General features: G+C 42.8%; 1 protein-coding gene across 1 annotated transcript in view; it reads right to left on the bottom strand.

Moving 5' to 3' along the window:
• CASTOR2 (cytosolic arginine sensor for mTORC1 subunit 2) overlaps window positions 1-21,135 on the bottom strand; it is a 134,479-nt gene that overhangs the window by 68,699 nt on the left and 44,645 nt on the right. The window contains exon 2 of the mRNA XM_074845549.1: window positions 389-459. Within this exon, the coding sequence (XP_074701650.1) occupies window positions 389-459 (71 nt within the window). The remainder of the gene's footprint in view (window positions 1-388; window positions 460-21,135) is intronic.

The raw sequence follows: 21,135 nt of genomic DNA, 5'->3' as shown, positions 1-21,135 counted from the left end.
TTTTTAAGAGAGAGGTTGGATGAACAAGCTGGAGACACAAGATGTGGTGTGCCTGTGGAGGTTTAGGGACAAAGGCCAGCTCATTTTAACACAAGGAAATACAAATGGTTTTGTTTTTTCAAATATGCTTAAGCTGCTTTTTAAGACTTGCATGTGCTCTTCTCCCAGCATTAAAATCTATCCATATTCCATGTGTGAAACACCTTGTACAGCAGAGCAGCAGAGACAGTGTGCTTAAGTGATCAAAGCCCCTTTCATAGCTGTACTACTAGCACTGACAAACAGACCTGTTTTACAAACGCTCTGGTTTATAATCTCAGCAAGAGATGACATGTTTTCCTCCTCCAGCCCCAGGTTGGATGCCGAACTGGCACACGCCGACACTTACCTAGGAAGCCCTCTTCATCCACAATGATGGTGTAGTCCTCTGGGGTTTCCGTGAGGCTGAAAAACTTGCACCTGGCAAAAGCAAACAGCAGGAGAACACGATTAGCTGCTGGACTGAGTGGAGCCTGGTCTTCCACCTATATCGGAGGTCCCTTCCCACCCAAGCTGTGCCGGAGGGAAGAGTCATGGTCTGGTGTTTATGGAGAGGCCCGAGGCATTAACAGACCTGGATTTTATTCCTGGCTCAGCCACTCACACTGCATGACCCACATTCCCTGCTGCCTGCCTATGCACAAAAGAGCTGGTAAAACACTTATTATTTTTATGACTTAGTTCTTAGTTACTTTTCTTAATTACTATATCCCTTAAGGCTTCCCGTCACAGTCCAGGACCTGCTCTATTGCACTAACACAGAGCAAAAGGCTTTGCTCACCAACTGATCATTCCAACAACTCCAAAAACCTTCCCATGGTTCATACATGCACCCGTCTTCCCTATTTACCCACTGAAGTTTCTTGCCTTGTCAAGGTTTGACATCCAATCTCTCAAGCAAGCCCCAGTACCTCTTCCTGCTCCCACCAGCTGACAGCATCCCAATTCCCTTTGCTGGTCCTTGTCCCTTCCCTCAGCAAACGCCTCCCTTCCCTGGGGAGCTCCAGGTGAAGAGACAAGTGTTAGAGGCCATCAAGCACACAACACAAGGTCGAACTTCCCCGCCCGCCCTCGTCTCTCATTGCCTCTGTTCTGCTCCGTGCTCATCTTTTCACACCGCAGGCCATGTGCAGCACAGCCTCTCCATCTCATTCAGCACTGAGCACAATGTCACCTCGAACGTGAGATACAAAACAAATGTGACATGGGATTCTTCCACTGTAGACACGCAAACAAAAAAAAGCCTCAGCCTTAAGGCTTAACACCACATATAGTTGAAAAGTTTTCCTCCCTGACACACCAACATATGTACAGCAACATCTACCAAAAAAAAAAAACAAAACCAAAACCCAAACCAAACCAACCTTTCTCCAGCTTCTATCCAGCTGGTCCCCAGCAACAGCAGGAAGGTTTGCACAATGTTTTGCAAGCTCGTGTTCACCTTCAGCAGAGCATGCACTTGTTGAGCATGAGCACAGTGTTGGCCGGCTTCCCCGACCCTGGCCCCTCCAGGAGCACACCAGACTGCACCGACTGTATTTGCCACCCAAGCCACAAGAGAAATTTTTCCCTCTAGGAAGCTAAATTGGGTGCAACAGGAAGAGCCTGTGTCTATAAGGACCAAAGAGCAGACTTTCGCAGTTACACTGTAATACTATCAGATTTATCTGAGGCAACCTATAGAAAATATGGTAAATACTGGAAAAAGAAAGATTGTTCTTAAGGCCCCCAAATTTCACAGCATGTTCCCAGTATAATTCCTGCACGGAGCAGAGTTCAGCAGGACCCAGCAACCAGGGACTACCAGGGCTTCTCAGCACTGCTGAGCATCTATGTCCAAAGTCTTCAGGACTTCTGAAAGCCAGGAACCCCACGCTAGCAGCTCAAGCATCAGAAAATGAAAGCATTCACTTGATTACAGAATCAGACTAAAGACTGGCTTAAGCTTTCTTTTGACCAGCTGAAAAGAGCAAAGATTGCAGCTATCCCCTCCAAAAACAACAGGGAGAAAAATGAGATGGCTGCTGCCCTCCCCCTCACCGCATCAGAAAAACTAGAAGAAACAACATGTAGCTCTGTTAGTGATTTGCCATGTAACCAACAGGATTTCATGTAAATAAAAAGTATTAGACAACCTGCCTTTAGAGAGTCGTCCTGTTTTCCTGGAAGCATCCATCAGGACAATCAAGCATGACACTCTCCCTCCTAGCACAGACATATCACTATAAAATACAGAAGTGGCCCCACCACAACAGAAACCACAACTTAATTATTTTATGTCATTGGTAATAACTGCTGTGACAGCCACATTTTCTAACTCAACTCTCTCCAGGAACAGTGCCAAGAGCAAGCAGAAAACAGTAGCAGCCCCAAATTTTTACTCTCACTTCTTAACTGCACAAGGATGCTACCTGTGTGAGGGGTGATCTAAGCTGGGTAAAAAGGACTTCTGGGATGGTGCTTCAGGTGGGTCCCAGGAGGTATAAGTATTTATTATTTAGTGGATGAATTCCCTGGAGAAGTCATTGAAATAAAATTCTTTGCTGCTACTACCTGACTGAGCCACATACATGCTGACTAGGGAAAAGCTAGTGGTCTTAAAGAAGGAGACGTTAATATTAAAAAGAAAAAAAAATTTCCTCATCTATGATGGCATTTATGGAGGAGTTTGTTCCAGAACAGTAATACACGTCTGTGTGCACACATTGACCCCAGCAGAAAAAGTACGATTGTGACAGATGCCATTCTCTTAGCACACATCTAAAAGCGATGGTATTTAAGGGACGTGTACAGATGAAATCCCATAATTGCTGGCTCAGAGCGCATGTCAAAGCCTCACATCTTCATATACCATCTCAAAGCCCAATCCCCACCTCACTGCAATTCTGTAAAAGGTCAGCAGCGTAGAGCCATCTGAATTCAAAAGTGAAGTCTTTTCACCAACCCAGAGAAGACCAATGGTTCTTGTGGTATACATTCACTTTAAGCCAATGATGCATTATTTTTCCCAGGGAAAATCTAAAAATGAAAAATTGGAATTGCAAACACTGTGTGATAAAATATGGCGTGGAAAATTTTCTTACCATCACATGCTGCCAAAATTCAAGTCCTCACCCTAAAACCTGTGCCTCAGCCTAGATATGTAAAGATCTACTTCCACTGTGAATGCAACTCAAAAACTGTCTTGAATCATCAATGACAGAAGGAACTCAATGTCATATCTCTCTCCTGCACTATACATGTTTTTTCCATTCAAGTTATTCCAATCATTTCTCTTTCCTCTTAACACAAGTTCTCAAGAAGCTGAATGCCAACAGCATCTTCTATTATCACACCAAAGCCAAGAAAGGAAAAGAATTGCCCTTTAGTAATTTTGAGACATCAGGCAAACAGTATTTCTCTAAGTACGTGTGGAAAGCATATATGTAAGACAACAATATTTTTAGTTTCCTAATAGCCAAACCTCAGATAGATTCTTCTGGATTTCTGCCTTCTTCATGTTTCAGCACATTTCCACTTCAGCACTGTTGCTGACTTCGACTGCCTGACAACATATGTCTTTTTCTGGCAACGCAGCAAATGTAGACCAATCTATTATTAGATTAGATCTTTGAAACTGCAAAGCTTACACTGTGTATGGAAGTAATACCCAAGCTTGCACAGAGCAGGAAAGCGTGTGTAGGATGCAGCAACAGCATCATTTCAGTTTGCAAACAGCACTCAAGTTTCCACAGGAGAAGAACGCAGGGCAGGGAAGCATACAGGCATACTGGCTGGCCTCACTTGCAGGGCTGCACCAGAAGTGTCTCCTCAAGACCCGTGGTCCCCAGGCCTGCCGAGATCACACGGGCGGTAATACCGGAACGAACGCGACTTCCATTGGTTCTGGGTCACGCACAAAGCGCACGCTTGCGGCAGTACTGCTGTGGGTCATCTCAAAGTTCAGCACAGATGATGGTCTTTAAGGAAGCACCAAGTCCTACCTTCTCATTTATAAGGAAACTACTTGGTTAATTGTTGCCTTGGCAGGGTAAAGTGTTGCAAAGCTGTTTGTTCTGTGGGAAGGATCCTTCCCAGAAGCAGGTGGGCGGTTGGCCTCCCCACATGTCAGAAACCATGGCCAAATGCCACTCAGAAGTAACATAATGCCTAAAAGGCATTCAAATGCAAAGGCTGGAGGTAACCCAAAAGTTTGCAAAGAAGGAGTTGAACTGAATAGGAATTAAGCAGCAGCAGCAAGTTGATCTGAGTGAATACGAAAAACATAATTTGTTGTGTTTCATTCCAGGCTGTCTTCTCATTTTAGATGAGAAGGGATTTGTATGCTTTGCTCTATACATTATCATGACAATATATATTCTTAGTACAGAAAGACAGTCTCATGCTAATCATCTAATTCTTCGTGATCTTAACTTCTTTGCAGTTTATAAATAATGACAAGAGGTGGATTCTAGTACGACATATTGTGAAATGTATTTAGGAAAGCAGTAAAGAACACTTGTGCTGTTAATGCGTTTTGACATATTTGTGTAACATGTTAAGTACTTTACACCATCTAATTACAAGACTACACAGTCAAATGGCACTGAAAATTGCAAACAGTGGAATGGTTGGTGTTTTCTAAACAGCGCATTTGTTTGTTAGCCAAAACACTTTGCCATCTTTTTGGTGAGACTGATAAAACACAGCTTAGCTGAACTCCAAAGACAAAAAGAAGTCCTTTGCAATAGGTGTCAGTTGACGTTCCACTCAATGCTCAGATCAGAAAGTGGTGGGTTCACCTTTCTTAGCGTAACCTAATTCTGCAGCCTGATATTAGAAGGCTGCTACCCTGTTAAAAGGAGAACTATTGTTTCTGTGAGCTGTTTAAACAAACTCTGTACTATCGTCCCTACCAAGGGTAACACTAAAGATGTCACAGCACTGTTAGAAACGGTCAAAGGACAGTGGCAACATTCCTTCCAGTCATTAGTTGTGCTCAGATCTGGGACAGAGACATTGGCAAATACAATCCGGGACCGCCTAAAGAGTCACTGTGATAGCAGAGTTTGGTTCATTACAGAAGGTTAATCATTTTCAAAAACAACAGGGAACAAAACTAACAGATTTGTGGCCAAGGAAAGCAAGTATTCATGAACAGACATAAATTCAGGGAAGTCCTACAGCCTGTGCTATGCCAAAGCTTCCAACATGATAACCATGATGGTCTTGTTTAATCCATAATAATAGGAGTGACAGTTTAAACTACAGATTACATTCTGTAAAGTTAAAAGGGGGGACTGTCAGTCAACCCCTCTCCTTGCTACTTTTCTGTAGCTGGCAAAGTTATCTAAGCCTTTATTTAGACTTTGAGACAACTGGGAGCAGAATAACAGAAAAATGATCAGCACCCTGAAGGAACAGAAATCAAAACACAAAAAGGATTACCTGCCATACAGAAAATAAATAAATAAATAAATAGATGTGGAGGTGCTGAAGAAGATACTGATCTTAAGTACAGCTTACTGATAAAGCCAGGACACATGGCAAAAACAAACAAGGATTATTTCAAAAAAATGTCAGCCAAGTGTCTACTGTATTGGCCTTCATTAAACCAGTATCAAACTGTGGTTCAAGTCTTCATCAAAACAGTTCCATGTGGTCTGAACTACAAGAGCCCATGCAAATCAAATTACTGCTGCAAATGAAAGATTAGCAGTAGCTTGAAACAATACCAACTAGTAATTCTGATATGATTTCTAATTTTTCTGGAGACAGACTTGGTCAGTCAGACTTCCCAAGCTGCAGATTAAACAAAGCTACAACATTCAGGAGTTATCCTGCAGCATAACCACAGGAGATTTTTTTTTTTTTTGGTTCTATAAACACACTTGGAGTTTATTTTGTATGACTAGCAAAGCCCAAGTCATGATGCTTTCACTAGTCAACGCACAGCGTTTGAAGCATTGCTTTCTAAAGCTGTTACTTGGGATACTAAAACATATCTTTCCTTCATTTGTCATGACAGCATTTTTTTAATACTTCCTAAAAAAACAATTATAAAGCAACATGCAACTTGGCTGGTTTATTTCCCCCCCCCTCAACAGACTTCCACCATCGTATTTAGGAAGATTCTGTAAGAAAATCTGTTTTATCTCCACTTATGTGTAGAAATAAATTCTTGCCAAATATGAAGAGAGAAGCCAAAACTACACTGAATAGTAGTAAGAAAATACACCACATGAAGAAACTAAAGCATGTTACATGCTGGAATGGAGTGGAAAGTTCAGCTTACTGAAGGAAACTATGTAAGGGAGATGAAAAGGTCTGAGTCCACCCAAGGACAGCTCCCTCATTAAGTCACTCCATCTGATGAACGTGAACGATGCTGGTTTCCCATCCCAGCACAACTGCCAACAGGCAAAGAGTCTGCGATGCTTAGCAGAGATGTACTGCGTTGTTACTGTGCTCATCTGTAATTTGTGCATTGAAGGAGCTAAATATGGAGATTTTTTTTTTTGTGAACTCAATGAGAACAATACGCAAACCAACAACTTTATGTGTGGACATACTGAAGTTAACACATCTTCTATAACCAAGACTTGTCCTGGGCATGAATCTGCAGAATAATTTACTGACCTGATGTAATTAAAAAGTTATTCTTAGCACAGATTTTTCTTCCTGGATCATAAATTATTTCAAGTGAGCTCTGCTGTGCAATTTTTACTTGGAACATCACCACTCACCACCTATATTAGCGAATGGGGCTGAACCAAAAACCTGGATTTGAACTTTACTGTTCTGGCCAGTGCCCAGATGATGCAAGTGCCCAGATGATGCAAGTGCCTGGTGCTTGGCAGGAGTCCTTCCATCCACACGCTGAGAAAAGCCACCCAGTTATCTCCAAATGGCTCCCTTGTACTTTGGGACTCGAGTCTGCAAGGCACCATGTAAGCATCCTCAATGATAAGGGTGCTCAAGGGAGCAAAGCACAAGGGCAGGAGCCTGCAGCAGACCTACACCTATGCTGCACCTCATTTCACACAACCACAGGGAATTATTCTTTAGGCTTTAGGATTCTTACTGTATATTTAGTGGTATCGGATCCTGGTGTTCACAAGGATTTGGTGGATACAATGCATCTGAAAGCCTATCTGGTGTTCAGAGAGGAAGCAGCTCCTGGTCTAAAAAAATACCAGTTATAGCAACATAATTTCAATTTTCCTGAAGTAACAGAAAAAAAATTTAAAAATATAAAAGGGAATTACCTCACCTCTACTTTTCAGTCATCATTTTCTTTTGTCTTCTCTGCCATCTTACTTCCCCAAAAGGAGCAACAGAAGCTGAGAGAACAAGTTCTTGATAAATCAAAACTAGGAAATCACTTCCTGTAGTTTCAAGTTGAAACACTTCCTTTTAGTTTTAATTGAAATAAAAAATTTCATGCCAGCAACACACACTTCATGGAAGGCACTATTGCATTTTGACATAACTGAGCCCTTCAAATTTTAATTCCAGCAAGAATCTTCACTGGTTAATGCCTTCTGATTGAGAAATGCTTATCTTGGTGCAGCAAACAACAAGGGGGATGGAAGAGTCCAGTAGTCATGATTCAGAGTCGCAGAAAGGAACAAGATCCTCCAACTAATATCAAAGGTAAAAAAATATTAGAATAAAACAACATTTAGATAGGTACATGCTCATGCTTCCACTCCTACACTCTCTTCTCGGGGCTTTGAAACTGTGCTGCGTTTCACAGCACGTATGACTGCCACACACACCTTGCTTATGCTTAACCTGGAACCACAGGGTTATCTCTCTGGCTTGCACATGTCACACGGACTACAAATGCTGCCGCTGGAGCACGTTTAACCACCCCATCACATGAGCCACGACAGACCCCACCTTCCTCTTCTGAGACCACAGATGAGTTGCACAGCATAGTGCTGGCCTTTTCCCATCTTGGAAAACTAATTTTTATCATCTGCTTAAGTAGGGAATACAGTAAGGCAGGAAAGAAGTCTGGAGGAGGGGAGAAATGAGAGGAAAAAGATACATTCGGTTAGGTTTTACTTTTTCAAATGCTATTTGAACTTTTCAGATTCATTCTGGGCAAAAAACTCAGGTGTCAGACTGCTGATGGAACTAGGTGCTTCTCTGCTTGAAAGCAGACAACTCTCCATGCTCTAACCTTTGGAGACAGGAAACAGAGGAGAATTACGAGGTCATTCATCTTCTGTTACTCTCACAAACTTTGAGAGCTGTTGCTTAACACTGCCCGTGAGGTACTAGTTTTCTCTCCTGTCATCATACAATAATTCTGAGCCTAAATTCATCAGCATATGGGTGAACATGAACAGAGCGGACTATATATCTTTGTTCCTTGACGGTATGGAAAACATGAGCATGCTTGTTTGTAGGGAAACACAGCCACAAAGTCAGTAAGAGGCGCTCCTTCTCACTCAAAACGATCCCCTACTTTTCTTGTAACACAAATTTGGCAACTTCAAGTTCTGTGAGAATAGTAATTAGTAGCTGATTTTGCCTATCTGACTAGCAGTCAAAATCACTAGGCTGCTCCGATCAGGGCAGGCAGCAAGCAAAGTTAAAGCCATGGCTTCCCTTGCACCTTGGGATTTCTCCGTGCACGGCACAAGGCGGTGGCAACAGTGTGCCTGGCTACAACTGTAGTCAGAAACTTTGCAGGGTCTTTGGGGCGATGCCTGCAGGAACATCCTGGTGTGCATCCAGAGCTGTGCTGAGCACTGGGCATCTGTCTGGGGTCAGTATGGGTTAAAGCCTTTTTGCAGCTCTGGTTCTGTGGAGCTCAAGGCAAACTGAGCACAGCTCTATTTCCTGACCAGCTTTAAAAGGCTTGTTGTCAAGCCTCTGAGGAGTATTTAAGGAACAGGCCATGCAGAGTCATGGGAGCCAACGTGCCCAGAGAACCCCCTGGCTGAGGAGCCCCGCAGCACGGGCCAGGCATGGAGCAATGCCGTGCACACCGAGCACACACTGTGAGAGTCACGAGGTGTGAGATAAGCTCAGATACTCAACTCTTCCCAAGTCAGCATTCATCCTGTGCTGCCCCTTTTTACCAAATGGTGCATAAGTTTCTACTGACTTACATGGTCTTACACAGCTCTAAGTAAACACTGATAGTGACAATCTGTTTGCATTGCAGGAGAAGCACTGAAGCGTGTTTGCAACAGAGGCAGGTACAACACATCAGTGCCATCCCTGATCTAGCAGGCTACCCTGCCAGCTCACAAGTGCTCCCAGGATCTGCTTTTTTTCTCCTCAGTTGTTAATGCAAGTCAGGGCTGATGTCGAGCTTTCACTGGAAGGAGCCTCCCTCAGCTTGACCACAGCCCTGCTTGCAACTTAAGGAGTTCTACTTGCAATTTAAGAGCAAAGTAAGTGAATTTAAGCCAAGAAGTTTAGTGAATCCTGTCTTCATGAGGTCATGGCTTTCTGGTTATTGAGATACATAAGTAAAACCCAGTTGTAGGAATAGGTCTTGCGTCTACACTTCCCAAAAGGCAAAGTGCGTAAAGAAAGCAGATTTTTGTTCTGAGCACTGAAAACATGGATGAGTAAATCATCTACAGGTTGGCCTGTATCATATTATAGAAACTCAACCTGAAAAAGTGAACTTTCAGGGAAAGCCATCTAATGTAAATTTGAATTTGGGAGGAACAAACAAAAAACACCAAGAAACTTACAATGCTCACAAAAATATAACTAAAAAGAGACGAGGATTTATTAGCATGGTTTTCTAAAAAGAAGCCATAGAAACATGTTTTTGTCCATGCGATTCACTGAACATGACCCAGTTAGTGGTTTGCATTGACTCTCTTCCCAACTCTTCCAACTTTCATCAATCCCAGCACTAGCTTCACGCAACACAAAACGGGCAAAGGGCAAAAGCAGAGGGTATTTTTCTTCATAGAAATCTGCCTTTAACACTGTTATCTGAAAGAACAGCAGTAGTGTGTCTCTACATCACACAAGACTCCAATTAGGATTGTATCGGACTGTCTGTATTCAGCTTTTCACTGTGGGCTCTGGGCATGTTCTGTAGCTCCTGCGAGGGCAGTGCAGAGCTGCAGAGGACTACCAGGGCATTGTGCAGCCCCACAAAGCCAGGAGACTGGTTAAAATAAAAAAAAAAAAAAAAAAAAAAATCACTTGCCACTCTTCATGTCAAAGTAAAATACTTGAAGGCTTGGCACTAGATAAAATGAAAGAAAGTCAAGCTAAGGGAGAAGGTGAGCCACAGCACAAGTGAAAATGCCAGACCCACACCTCTGGAGAAGGAGGCAGCTAAAGCAGCACAATGCCACCAGCATCACTGGTATCAAGAGCCTTGAATATGGACCAGCCACATACTAAGCACTGTCAAGGTGCTGTCTATGCTACGGTGATCTACTATAACCATTAGCAGGAACCATAATAATCATTAGCATGCAGAAAGAGCCAGGACACCTCCTCTCAGCCCAGAGCACTTTAGGGAGAACAGAAAACTGCCCATTATGTACATTCTCCTCTCTTAACCTAAAACCTGTATTTAAACAGATTTTCCCCCCTTCTGCCCCTCCCAGAAAATTCTATTAGGAACAACTGTGAGAAGGGACTAAGACCCTAGCAGCATGAATGGTGTCACAGCCCTCAGACCCAAGACACATGAGAGCAGCCAATAACAGAAATATTCAAAAGATAAAGTAGCCTTAGATAACACGTTCCTCCAGTCATTACTGTCAACTATGTGAGTACCGCCACAAAACAGGCTGGAATCACTAAGCTAGATCCTGTTTTAGAAGTGAAAGCACCCTTAGACTGGTTACATTTCCAGCTTCTGTGCCTGGTGGGATGGGAGCAGCTCCTTCCCAGCGCAAAGGCAGCTGGTAACACACCTCCTGCATTACAGGATCCAGTCCCAAAGGCTGCAGGTGTGTGAGGAGGTGAGCAAGGGACCTTGTGGTCATTGTTACTGACTGAAGCCTACATGGCAGCAAGGAAAGCTTTCTTCCCTTTAAGCAAACCCATAAATTACATCAGAAATTATTTTAGTCCACTGATTTAGATTTCAATGTCTTTGGATTTACAAACAGGAAAATGAGACAAGACTCTTACCCACTTTAAAAAAAAAACCCAAACAAACAAAAAACAAAACCAAGAAGAAACAACCCACACCAAAACTGCCAGAGTTACATCAGTAGCTGCAGAGACTGTAACACCTTGCTCCATACTGGTCCTGTGGGCCTATGACTCAGTTTCCATTTGTGATACAGGTCTAAAATCATCCTTGTTGAGAAGTATGGGAACATAAAACCAAACCAAACCTCATCATATTCTCATTTATTGTGCTAATGGGAACTAAATGAGCATCTCTGGCATCACTTTGCTCATGTTTTATTGCTGTTCTTCCTCCAGCTTTCTTTTTTGAACCAATACATCAGAAACAAAGCAACAGAACAATAGCAAAAATGTCTGAATCCCCAAACTTGTAAAAATCATAAAATAATTTACAAAGATGAGACTATTATCTGATGCACAGTGCAGCCTATAATAATTTCCTCCTCCAAGGACAATGGTAAAGGTGCACATCGCTTCTTATTCAAGTCCTTTAATTTGTTTCTTTTGGTTTGATCCCCCCCCCCAGCATCTTTAACAATACTGTTTACAGTTTATCACTGTTAATGACAGGAAAATAATTTTTCAAATCTTCATAGAGGGTCAACAAATGTTTACATTAAAACGGCAACAGGTCTTTGCTTTGAGAGAGAATGCTGTAATCAAACCTCTGAAGGGGAAGTTGAAGCAGTAGATGAAAAGGAAGCTTAGTTTGTGTGCATTGGAAAAGGATTCATTTATTATCTAACAATTAACTAATTGATCCAGACACACCTTTTCCTATTCTCTCTTTGCTATCCCAGCCTGCCAGCACTACTGCAAGCCAACTATCCACACAAGAGATGCAAAAGTAATTCTTTCCATTTGAAACAGCCCATCATTTATTTAAACAGAAAGTAACTGCGCTTTAAAAACTTTTTCTTTACAGCAGTAACAGTATCCCCCGATCACCGTCTGAGCTGAACTTACTTTCAGCACAAGAAAGAGAGGTGGAGTACAACACAGAATTTTCCTTAACCACAAAATTATCTTCTACAAATCAGAAACTGAGCTGAGAAACACATTACAGATGTGGGTGTGGGACCTAAGGTTTACAGTTGAAAACAAAGCACGATTTAATGTACAACAAAGGCTTGTGAATGCATTTTACCAACTGGATCCAGAAGGATTATCCTGTGAGGACAATACAAATGTTCAGAAAGAGAGTAAACCCTGTTTCCTTTCCCCTTCCAGATCAGGCACTACATACATCAGTACTGGCAAGTTTGATTCTCTCTTATGTTACTCCTTTAATACCCTTTGCTGCAGAATATTGACTTTGCAATCCTACCAACAATAAAACACAATTGAGTTTTCTTAAGTGCAGTGCTGCTGCACATCCAAACCCAAATATTTGGGGTACATAGTAGCTATTATTGTGTTCAGCCAAAACCCAAAGATTATTTTGTGGACAGCACTGAAAAACACAGACTGCAGAGCATATGTTTTTTATTTCAAAGATTGGAGAAACCCAGGCTCAACCCAAAGGGGGCAAGAGGTTCTTACGATATTGCTCCAAGATACAAAAGGAGGAAGAAACAGCAAAACTGTTGTGGACTGGAATTGATGAACTTGTTTCCCTGCAGGAACCATAAACACAATTTTCCCAGCATGGGACATAATAGTTCTCCCACAAATTACTAAAATATATTTCCAGCGCTCAATATAGAAAGCTAGATGCACAAGAAATGTTTGCAGCTTCAATGCAGGCAGTAATTGAGAACATGTGTGGCAGGGGGATTGAAGGGGGAGGAGGAGAGAGCGCAAGCCATCGAAACAGCAGCAGAAGAAACACATTTCAGTCCTTCTCATTTTCAACGAGCTTCCATTTGCAAGCAGGTCCAGAACCCCGCATTATAGCTCCATTCGAGAGGGAATGCTGTCTGTGAGTCTGCACGTCAAACCCAAATTCAATGCACATTAACAATTTAAGAGCCACTGTTGAGCCCAAATAGAAAATAAAAATAATAGTTTCATCAACTTTTCCTTAAGCACAGAGAGTGGGTTTAGTTCCTTGTATGAATTAGGGACACATTTACAGGAGATGCTACCTTGGACTCCTCTCATTCTCCCAGGCTCTGCCTTTGTGTCCTACCCAACATGGGTATTAACTAGCCCGGCAATGAACAAGAAAAGCAGTATTTCTGCATATTCTGGCTCACATTATGTGCAAAGTAGTGTTGTAGATATGCCTGTAGCCAGCTTTCCATAAACCTGTATTTAAGGTGTTTACCCAATCTACCACACTCAGACTGAAAGGAAGCTTCATTTGCTTCCTTTGCTAATGAAACAAAAGGAAGCTGCTCTCATGCCAATTCTCTCTGTTTTTTTGGTTAAAGTTCCCTATACACATAAGCAAAATGGAAAATGCATTTCAAGAATTTTATTTTTTATTTAAAGTAATTCAATACTGACAACCCACAAAGTTTCAGCCTCGAAAATGCCAGCCAGTATTATTTTTAACAATGCTCTTCCAAAAAAGCTCTTTCTAAATCAGTCTGTTCAGGCTGTGCAGGAAGAGCCCACAGTAAAAGGTAGAAGCATCAAACTTCTTCCCAGGCCTACCAGACCCAAAAAACCCATCAGAAATTATTCAGCAAGTGAGCATTACATGGCTCAGATTGAGTTCTGTAGTTTCTGAATATTGTTCCTGAAATCCAGCTGCCAGATCAACACCCAAAACAAAAGCCAGAGCTCCTGGAGAAGTGAAGGCCACTGACAATGCAGAGCAGGTCCCTGTTTGGGTTAAAAACAGCATCATGGCCAGCGCCATCCCACAGAGATTTCTTGTTGCTTGGTCATCTGAAGGAACATTACAGCCACCCCACAGTGCTTAGCCTTGCTGGGCTTGTCTCAGATCCCTGCAGGGCCACCAGTGTCAAAGGTGTCAGACAAGCTCAAAAGCAGCTCAAATCAGGGCCTCAAATCAATGCTCCAAAAGCCTCCAGAAATTAATGGAGTTACTGACTCCGCTGTGTTCTGGTTATCTGGATATGCTTGCTGGCTACTTTAACTGGCTGCACTGTACCTGCAGCGCCTTCATATTTGGCTTTTGATCCTTTCGAAGTTTCAGCACACGAACTCTCTCATGCTCCCTGTACAGCGCCCAGCACAATGAGGCTCAGACGTTTCTAGAGAGCATGTGACACACAAGTGTGCGTTAGGAATACTGTACTGTAAGGCTGTTAAGTTTGCTGGGTGATGAGAAAACAGCTGCTTAGAGCCAAGGATTCATAAACTCAATTTCCATCTAAAGATCTTATAATGCCTGGTGACTGAGTAATAAGATGGCAGGTGAAATACAAAGTCAATAAATGGAAATTAATGCATACTGAGGGAAAATAATTTGAATTCTGAATGAAGAATGACAGGCTCTAAACGAGCTATTACCACTCAGGAAAGAGATTCTGGAGTCACCATGGGCTGTTCTCCAAAAGGGTCAAGGCTTTCAAAGAAGCTGAGAGAACAGGAGTAACCGGGCAGGGAGGCGAGAACATCTCATTACCCTGAAGTACAAACCCAGCATATACCCAGCTGCCAAGTACTTCATGATCAAACCATCCCAAGGCTACCAAATGAGTTGGAATTCAGTTGCAAGAAACACAGAGAAGGGGCCAAGGGTGATCCAACGTGTGGAAAACTGAACAGATGAGAACAGTCCAACTGCAAGAAACAGCGGCTCAGTGTGGGATTATGGGAGAAGTTATTATGGCCATGGTGATTAAAGAATAATTCACTCGATATGTGAAAGTGGGGCATACAGTGAATTGATCCATTTAAAAACCTGCCAGGTTGTGTACATGTATGAGAGGGATGGCCAGGTAACACCACAAAAGCCAATATGCTCAGGGAAGAGATGGGTTCAAGGAAGAAGAGTTCACTGCTGAACATGGTGCCCCTGATGAAATCTTCCCTTTAGGACACCTCCTACAGTTCTGGCTCTGGGAGGACACTCCAGGGTATGTACACAGGCTCCATTTCACTTCCCTGAGCAGCACAATCAGTGCTAGGGGAGACACAGCACTGGGTGAGATAGCTCTTTGCTTTGACCAACCTTGTATTCCAAAGGAAGGCTCAAGGCAAGGGTAAGACAGGAAGATACAGCATGAAATAAAAACCTGCAGGTCTCAATCCTTTTTTTTTTTTCCTTTAGGAAGTACTCGTGCAATTCTGGCAATCTCTGATACCTACCACCCTTCAGGTAACTGGTCTGAGGGTCAAACAGCCCCAAACACATGCCGTTGCAGAGCAAAGCCCTCTCTGTGTCATTGCACCCTCTCGGTCCTTCTAGACATGTATCCTAGAGGGACTCTTCATGCTGAGTTGCCACCTTGGGAGAAAATTGTCAGTCCTTTCCCAGAGTGGGGAAAAGAGAATTACCAGCACCAAGCTGAGTTGGTTGTCTGGCTAAGGTAAATCAGAGACCACTGCCTCAGACACAACCACAGAGAATTCCCTGTTTCAAATCCTGATTCTCAAATTCATACTTCTGAGCCCGTATGTCAGGATGGGTAGAAGGGGAGTGTGAGCCAAAAGCCTGGTAAAGCCTGTTACCAAGACATATCCTCTTCTGGGATAGCTCTCACAGTTACTAAATTTGTAAAGATTTTAGACAAGATGAACTGTGCTGGGGAAGGGGGGCTAGGATGGAACCGTATCAGGAAAAAAGTCAGCATTTTAGTAACACTTTAGAGGTTTCAGCTACCAGAGATCAGTGTTAGCTGTCATCTTAGTCAAATTAAAAAGCATCTAAACGGCAGTGGTCTGTCTATGTTTTAAAGAGGCATTTAAAGTCTATGGGAAAAAATACAATGCATTTAACATGCTGGGAAAACCTTTCCACAAGCAGAGGTAGCAAAAAATTAAGGTAGTTCTAAGTGAGAGCCTGAGGGCACAGACAACATCTTTCCATTTCCAATTGTCTTGGACTGGATAGGCATTTTGGAAGTGAAAGGAAATGCTGTGCCCTGGGCAGGTTTTAATACTTGTAACAGATTTTCCCCTGCCCTGCCCTCCTTGCTTTAAAATGGAGATGAATCCAGTGCAGAACCATTTAAAATACCACTTCGCATGAAGTTCTAATCACCATTTCAGTTTATGTTTTACTACATTGTTCATTCTCTGCTTCCCCACGGAGAAGGAGAGGAAAAGGGAAGAGGAGATGTTTCAGCAACCAACAAGAGTCCATAAACATGTTCTCGGGAAACAGACAAAGATTGCAAAATGGCCAGGCCTTACGAAGACCCAACAGGCTGTAATCATCTATTTGTGTCCTGTCCTCACCAAGTGCTGTGCAGGATAAGTATTAAAATAGATTGAAAAAATTAAAGCAACAAAATAACAGCTGTCAAAGATTTACAGAAAATTAAAATTGTGAAATCACCAGCTGGGACTAAAAAAACATAACAAAACTACACAATCTTCCTCTTGCAAGGGTCTGGGGAAGAACAAATACTCTCAGAACAATACAAGGCTGCATCATCAAAAGACACCTCCAAAGTATGAGAACTTAATGAGTAATAGTCTTGGATCTTCCTGTGTGTGGAGTTGTGTTGAGGCCCACCAAAAAGGAACAAGGGTAAGGCTGGGCAATATCAATATCCCCTCCATCCTAGGCAGCTGCCTGGGCATACTCCTGACTTCAATTCTCCTTCCAACCAGTAAGTGGTCAGGTGAACACAACAGAAAATACACTGTTGGATAATGCTTTTATTTTCATCAATCAAGAAGTTTAAACCATCAGATGACTCAAAAAGGGAAGATAAGACACCTCCAGAGAGGTCCCGAGACACCTCAAGCCCCCGTGACACCTGTGTCCTCATACCACACCGGCTGGGCTGAAAAGCTCCAAAAGGAAAGTTCCCCTGCTGTGGAAAAACGCAACCAGCTCTGGTGCCCAAGAATTCAAGTCTGCAACATCAACAGTGTCCAACTTGGAAAGGAAACAAGTCAAAATCCCAGTAAGCTGAGCTTTTAGTATAAAAGGCTCTTCCGTCGCCTCAGTCTGTACTTAGTTGTTAAGTACTTCAGCAATATAAGGTTCCAGGATAACAGACCTGTGTAGAACGTAAGTATCGACAGACCTAAGGGAAAGAACGTTAACAATCCATTTACACTCAAATCAGGATTTAAAACACACTTTATAGATACAGGTGAGGACTATCATTCATTGCCTGTATGAGTCCTTTCTGCCAATAGTATTCCAAAATACTTCCAAGTGCAATCATAAGACGGAAGCTTATTGGTTCATCTGGGTGAATAACCTAAATTTTGCTTAATGCTTCCTGAAGGGTCCAATAAAAAGTGTGTTCTATTGAGGAACCACAATCAGCATAAACAACAAAAACTTCATGTGAGATGCAGCCCTGGACTTTGAGTAGTGTAACACAAGATGCAAAGATACTGATGAAAGCTTACAGCCTGACCCACATAATACAATTGTCCCTTCTCCAGAGCCAGCAAATACCTGTGATTAGCCCCATCAGAAAGGTCTCTCAAAAATATATTTAAACCACAGAAAACACTTGAATATGCGCAAAGAAGATACAAAACTAAGTATGATGTTGAACTAAGACAACCACAGGTGGAATAAGAACTAGAGAACACAAGTTATTGCTAGGCTGTGAGTAGACCTGATAGGGAACCACTAAATTACTATTGTCAAGGAACAAAAGAAGAGAAGACTCTTAAAAAGGCACAATTCCACCTGGCTCCTATTTGCTGCTTTTCACAAGTAGACCTCAAAGCACTTTCTGAAGAAAGTCTGTATCAATATCAGGTTTTATTGCACCTCAGCTTCACAGGACAAAGCACAAAAAGTAGTAATTCTCTCTGGCCTCACACAGCCCAGACAGGTCTGAACATTTAGTGCTCTTCCAGCCAGTCCTCTAGCAGAATGAACAGTTCATAACAGTTAAAGAACATTTTTAACCTATGCTGAGGATAAAGGGAGTACAGCCTTCGGCAACATACAAGACTTTGCTTTCAAGCCAAGACTTTACTTTTTTCACAGCAGAAAGAAACAGGAACAAAACCACCAGGTATTGCTGTCTGCATGCTCTACACAGTGAGCAAGCAGTGAGGAGATGAGAAAACAGCACGGTCCCACAGGACAGCAGGGTCTGACCCAAACCACCAGCACCTTGACATGCTCATCCACAGACCAATCCAAGCAGTGGCGTAAAAGCTGGAAAAGGAAGTAATGACCTGAAAAATAAAACTGAGTCCTGTAAAGTGGATGAAAATACGTAAGATTTTTTTAAAGCAAGACTAGGAATCTGCTCTTAATTTGGTCTGATTTGGTGCACAGGTCTCCAGCAGGATCTGGCCTCTAGTAACCAGATGTCTCCAGCAGCAGTTTCAGGAGGTTTCTGCGAAGACACACTGCCTGTGCTCCCATCCCAGGTAGCGCTTGGAGGATTTATAAGAAAACTGCCTGGAACCAGGACTTCGCTGCTGGGGAAACCAGAGAGTGCAGGACAGGCTGGGAAAGGTAGATCTCTCAATATAGACAACTTCTGTTTTGCTGAGCCCAAGGCTTTACTGTCAAGCTCACACTTTGAGATATAGTCTGCAGGCTGTGTTCTGGCAGCAATTAATTGGCTTAGTCACCATTTTTTTCCTGCTGTCGTTGACCTATGTCAGTAAGTAAACACCATGGGTTTTTTGATCAGACAAAGAGTGAGGGGGTGGAAGCTGCTCAAAGAACAGAAAACAATCATAAATGAACCTCTGATCTTAGAGGCTGTTATAAATCAAGAGGGGGAGCAACAGAGAAGGTGCTAGGAAACCCACTGGTTATTGCACAAACTTTTCTTCGCTCAGTGCCAAGACTGAAATCCCACTGGAACATTAGGAACAAAACAGCCTTCTCCACGGCTGTGACAGTGTGCCCAGTGCCAAGCTGAGAGTCATCTTTGTTATTCCAGTTCAAGATATTGCATTAATGTACCTACATTATCACAGACAAGACCTCAGGCTCCACTATGTCCAAATCTAGAGCATTTGCTATTATTCTCAATCCAGAATATCTCAGTACACAATTCTGGTCTATTCTGCCCCACCCTGATGTACCTTCTCCTAGTGCCTAAGCTCTGCAGAGCAGCCCTTCCCTCCCCACCACCTTCACTGTGGGGATGAGAAGCTGCACAGACTACGGAGACTGCTAAGGAAGATGAGCAGCCACACACTCCAGTTGTAACATCCTTGGGGCAAGCACTATCTGTAAACCTCAGCAGGATCCTGTTCCATAATTAAACACATCTGATCTTGTAAGAGAGATACCAACTTGAAACATTAACAATACAATGGTCAAAATTCAGACGTGGTGCAAGTCACAGTAGTTTGGGTGTGATGAATGTCACACAAGGGGTGTTTTGGAGTGATGAAGTAACTTATTTTCATGTATCTGTAGAATTAAAGTTTCCTTAAGTAGCAACAAAAGCAAAACTAACAGAAACATAATTGAGTACTCGTGTATTAAACAAACTAGACCACTGTGTATTTTTTCCTGTAGGTTATTTCCAGATCCACTTACACAGCCCTTCATAAAGGCCTGCTGAAGACATCAATCAAGCTTCCTAATGCAGAATGACTGATTTCTCTGGCCATCAAGAACACATTTATATCTCAAAGAACTAAATAAATTCAACAGAGGGAAGTCACCATTCATTTACTTGCCAGCAAGTTTTGCCATTTTGCCTTTTGCTCCTCTACTAAAATGAGTACTTCCATGAATTGCAGAATGATCTTCTGAGACAGAAAGCAGTCAATTCCTATCACATCAAAGAGTCCAAACAGCATTTTGCCCCATAAGCAGCAATTTCACCTATGGATTTAGGTGCTATTCACTGCGAGTGTGGGATCAAGAGCCTAGTCCATGATGGAGCTGCAAGAAGGCTGGCAGGAATGTCTATGCACTGCTGTCTCCTGCAGATCTGGCGCAGCAACAGAAATGTTTTGGGAATGCGAATTTCTAATTGCTGTCTTCCCTATAACTACATTTCACTGTTTAATCTCAATAGAGGGTTGAGATGCCCAGGAGGCGTTTGGAGGAATTGTGCATGCGCTCTAGGAGATAAAGCACGACCCAGGGTCACACACCTAGATGTTCCTCCAGTTACGTGGCAGCCACCAAGAGCAGTGACCTGGCTGCGAGCCAGGGAGCTGCCCTGCAGGTAGACAGGGCAAAGCCATGAGTCACTGAAGCTGCCCGGCATGGAAGAGGAACAATAACCTACTGAAGGAACTAAGATCTTACTAAGACGAGAAGTTCTGCTTTTTTCTTGCTGTTCAGTTGCTCAGCAACAAGTGGAACATGGAAGAGATGATCACTCTCTTCCCAAAGACAGGGCAGATTTGGGAAAGAAGTACTGAAAGATCCCCTGTTTTGGGCCTAGTTCTTCAGAGATGCAAACACACTTGTCCCTTCCATATAAGTTTTTTACCTATTGGCTAGTGTCTGTTAAATGTCAGATTTGGAGATTTCAAAGGTACTAAATTCATGTAAGGTTCATTAAAATGGGTGCTAGACAGAAGAAGAAAACCTGCCTGCCGCAGCGCTGAGGAAAAGGCCATAACGCAAGCACAAACCTTATCAGACAGCAAAGAATCCATAAGGAGCCTGTCCTGACCACAGGAAACCTCAGAGCTCATACCACACTAGACTCTGGAGTCTCACTGCAAGAGAAAGTGAGAGGAAACCAGCTGTACTAGTTTGGCTGCTCGTTTTCATCAGAGAAGTACAGCCCAGGCATGCTTTGCGAGGCAGAATCTTAGCTGTTTTAGAAATCCCACATAAAGCTGTGGTGTTTCTTTATATCAACTGCCTGAAGGGGCTGGAAAACTCAGTGAGTGTCTCCAGCCAAGGGAAGAGCATATGGACCGCTGTGCTGGTGGGAGACAGCTGTTCCAGTGCCTGAGTTGGGGACACAAACACTTAAT

This window comes from Strix aluco, chromosome 19 (genome assembly GCF_031877795.1).
Source record: "Strix aluco isolate bStrAlu1 chromosome 19, bStrAlu1.hap1, whole genome shotgun sequence".
In the NCBI taxonomy this organism is placed as follows: Eukaryota; Metazoa; Chordata; class Aves; order Strigiformes; family Strigidae; genus Strix; species Strix aluco.
The sequence above is the reverse complement of the archived record's forward strand: the minus strand, read 5'-3'. Positions and strand labels throughout refer to the sequence as shown.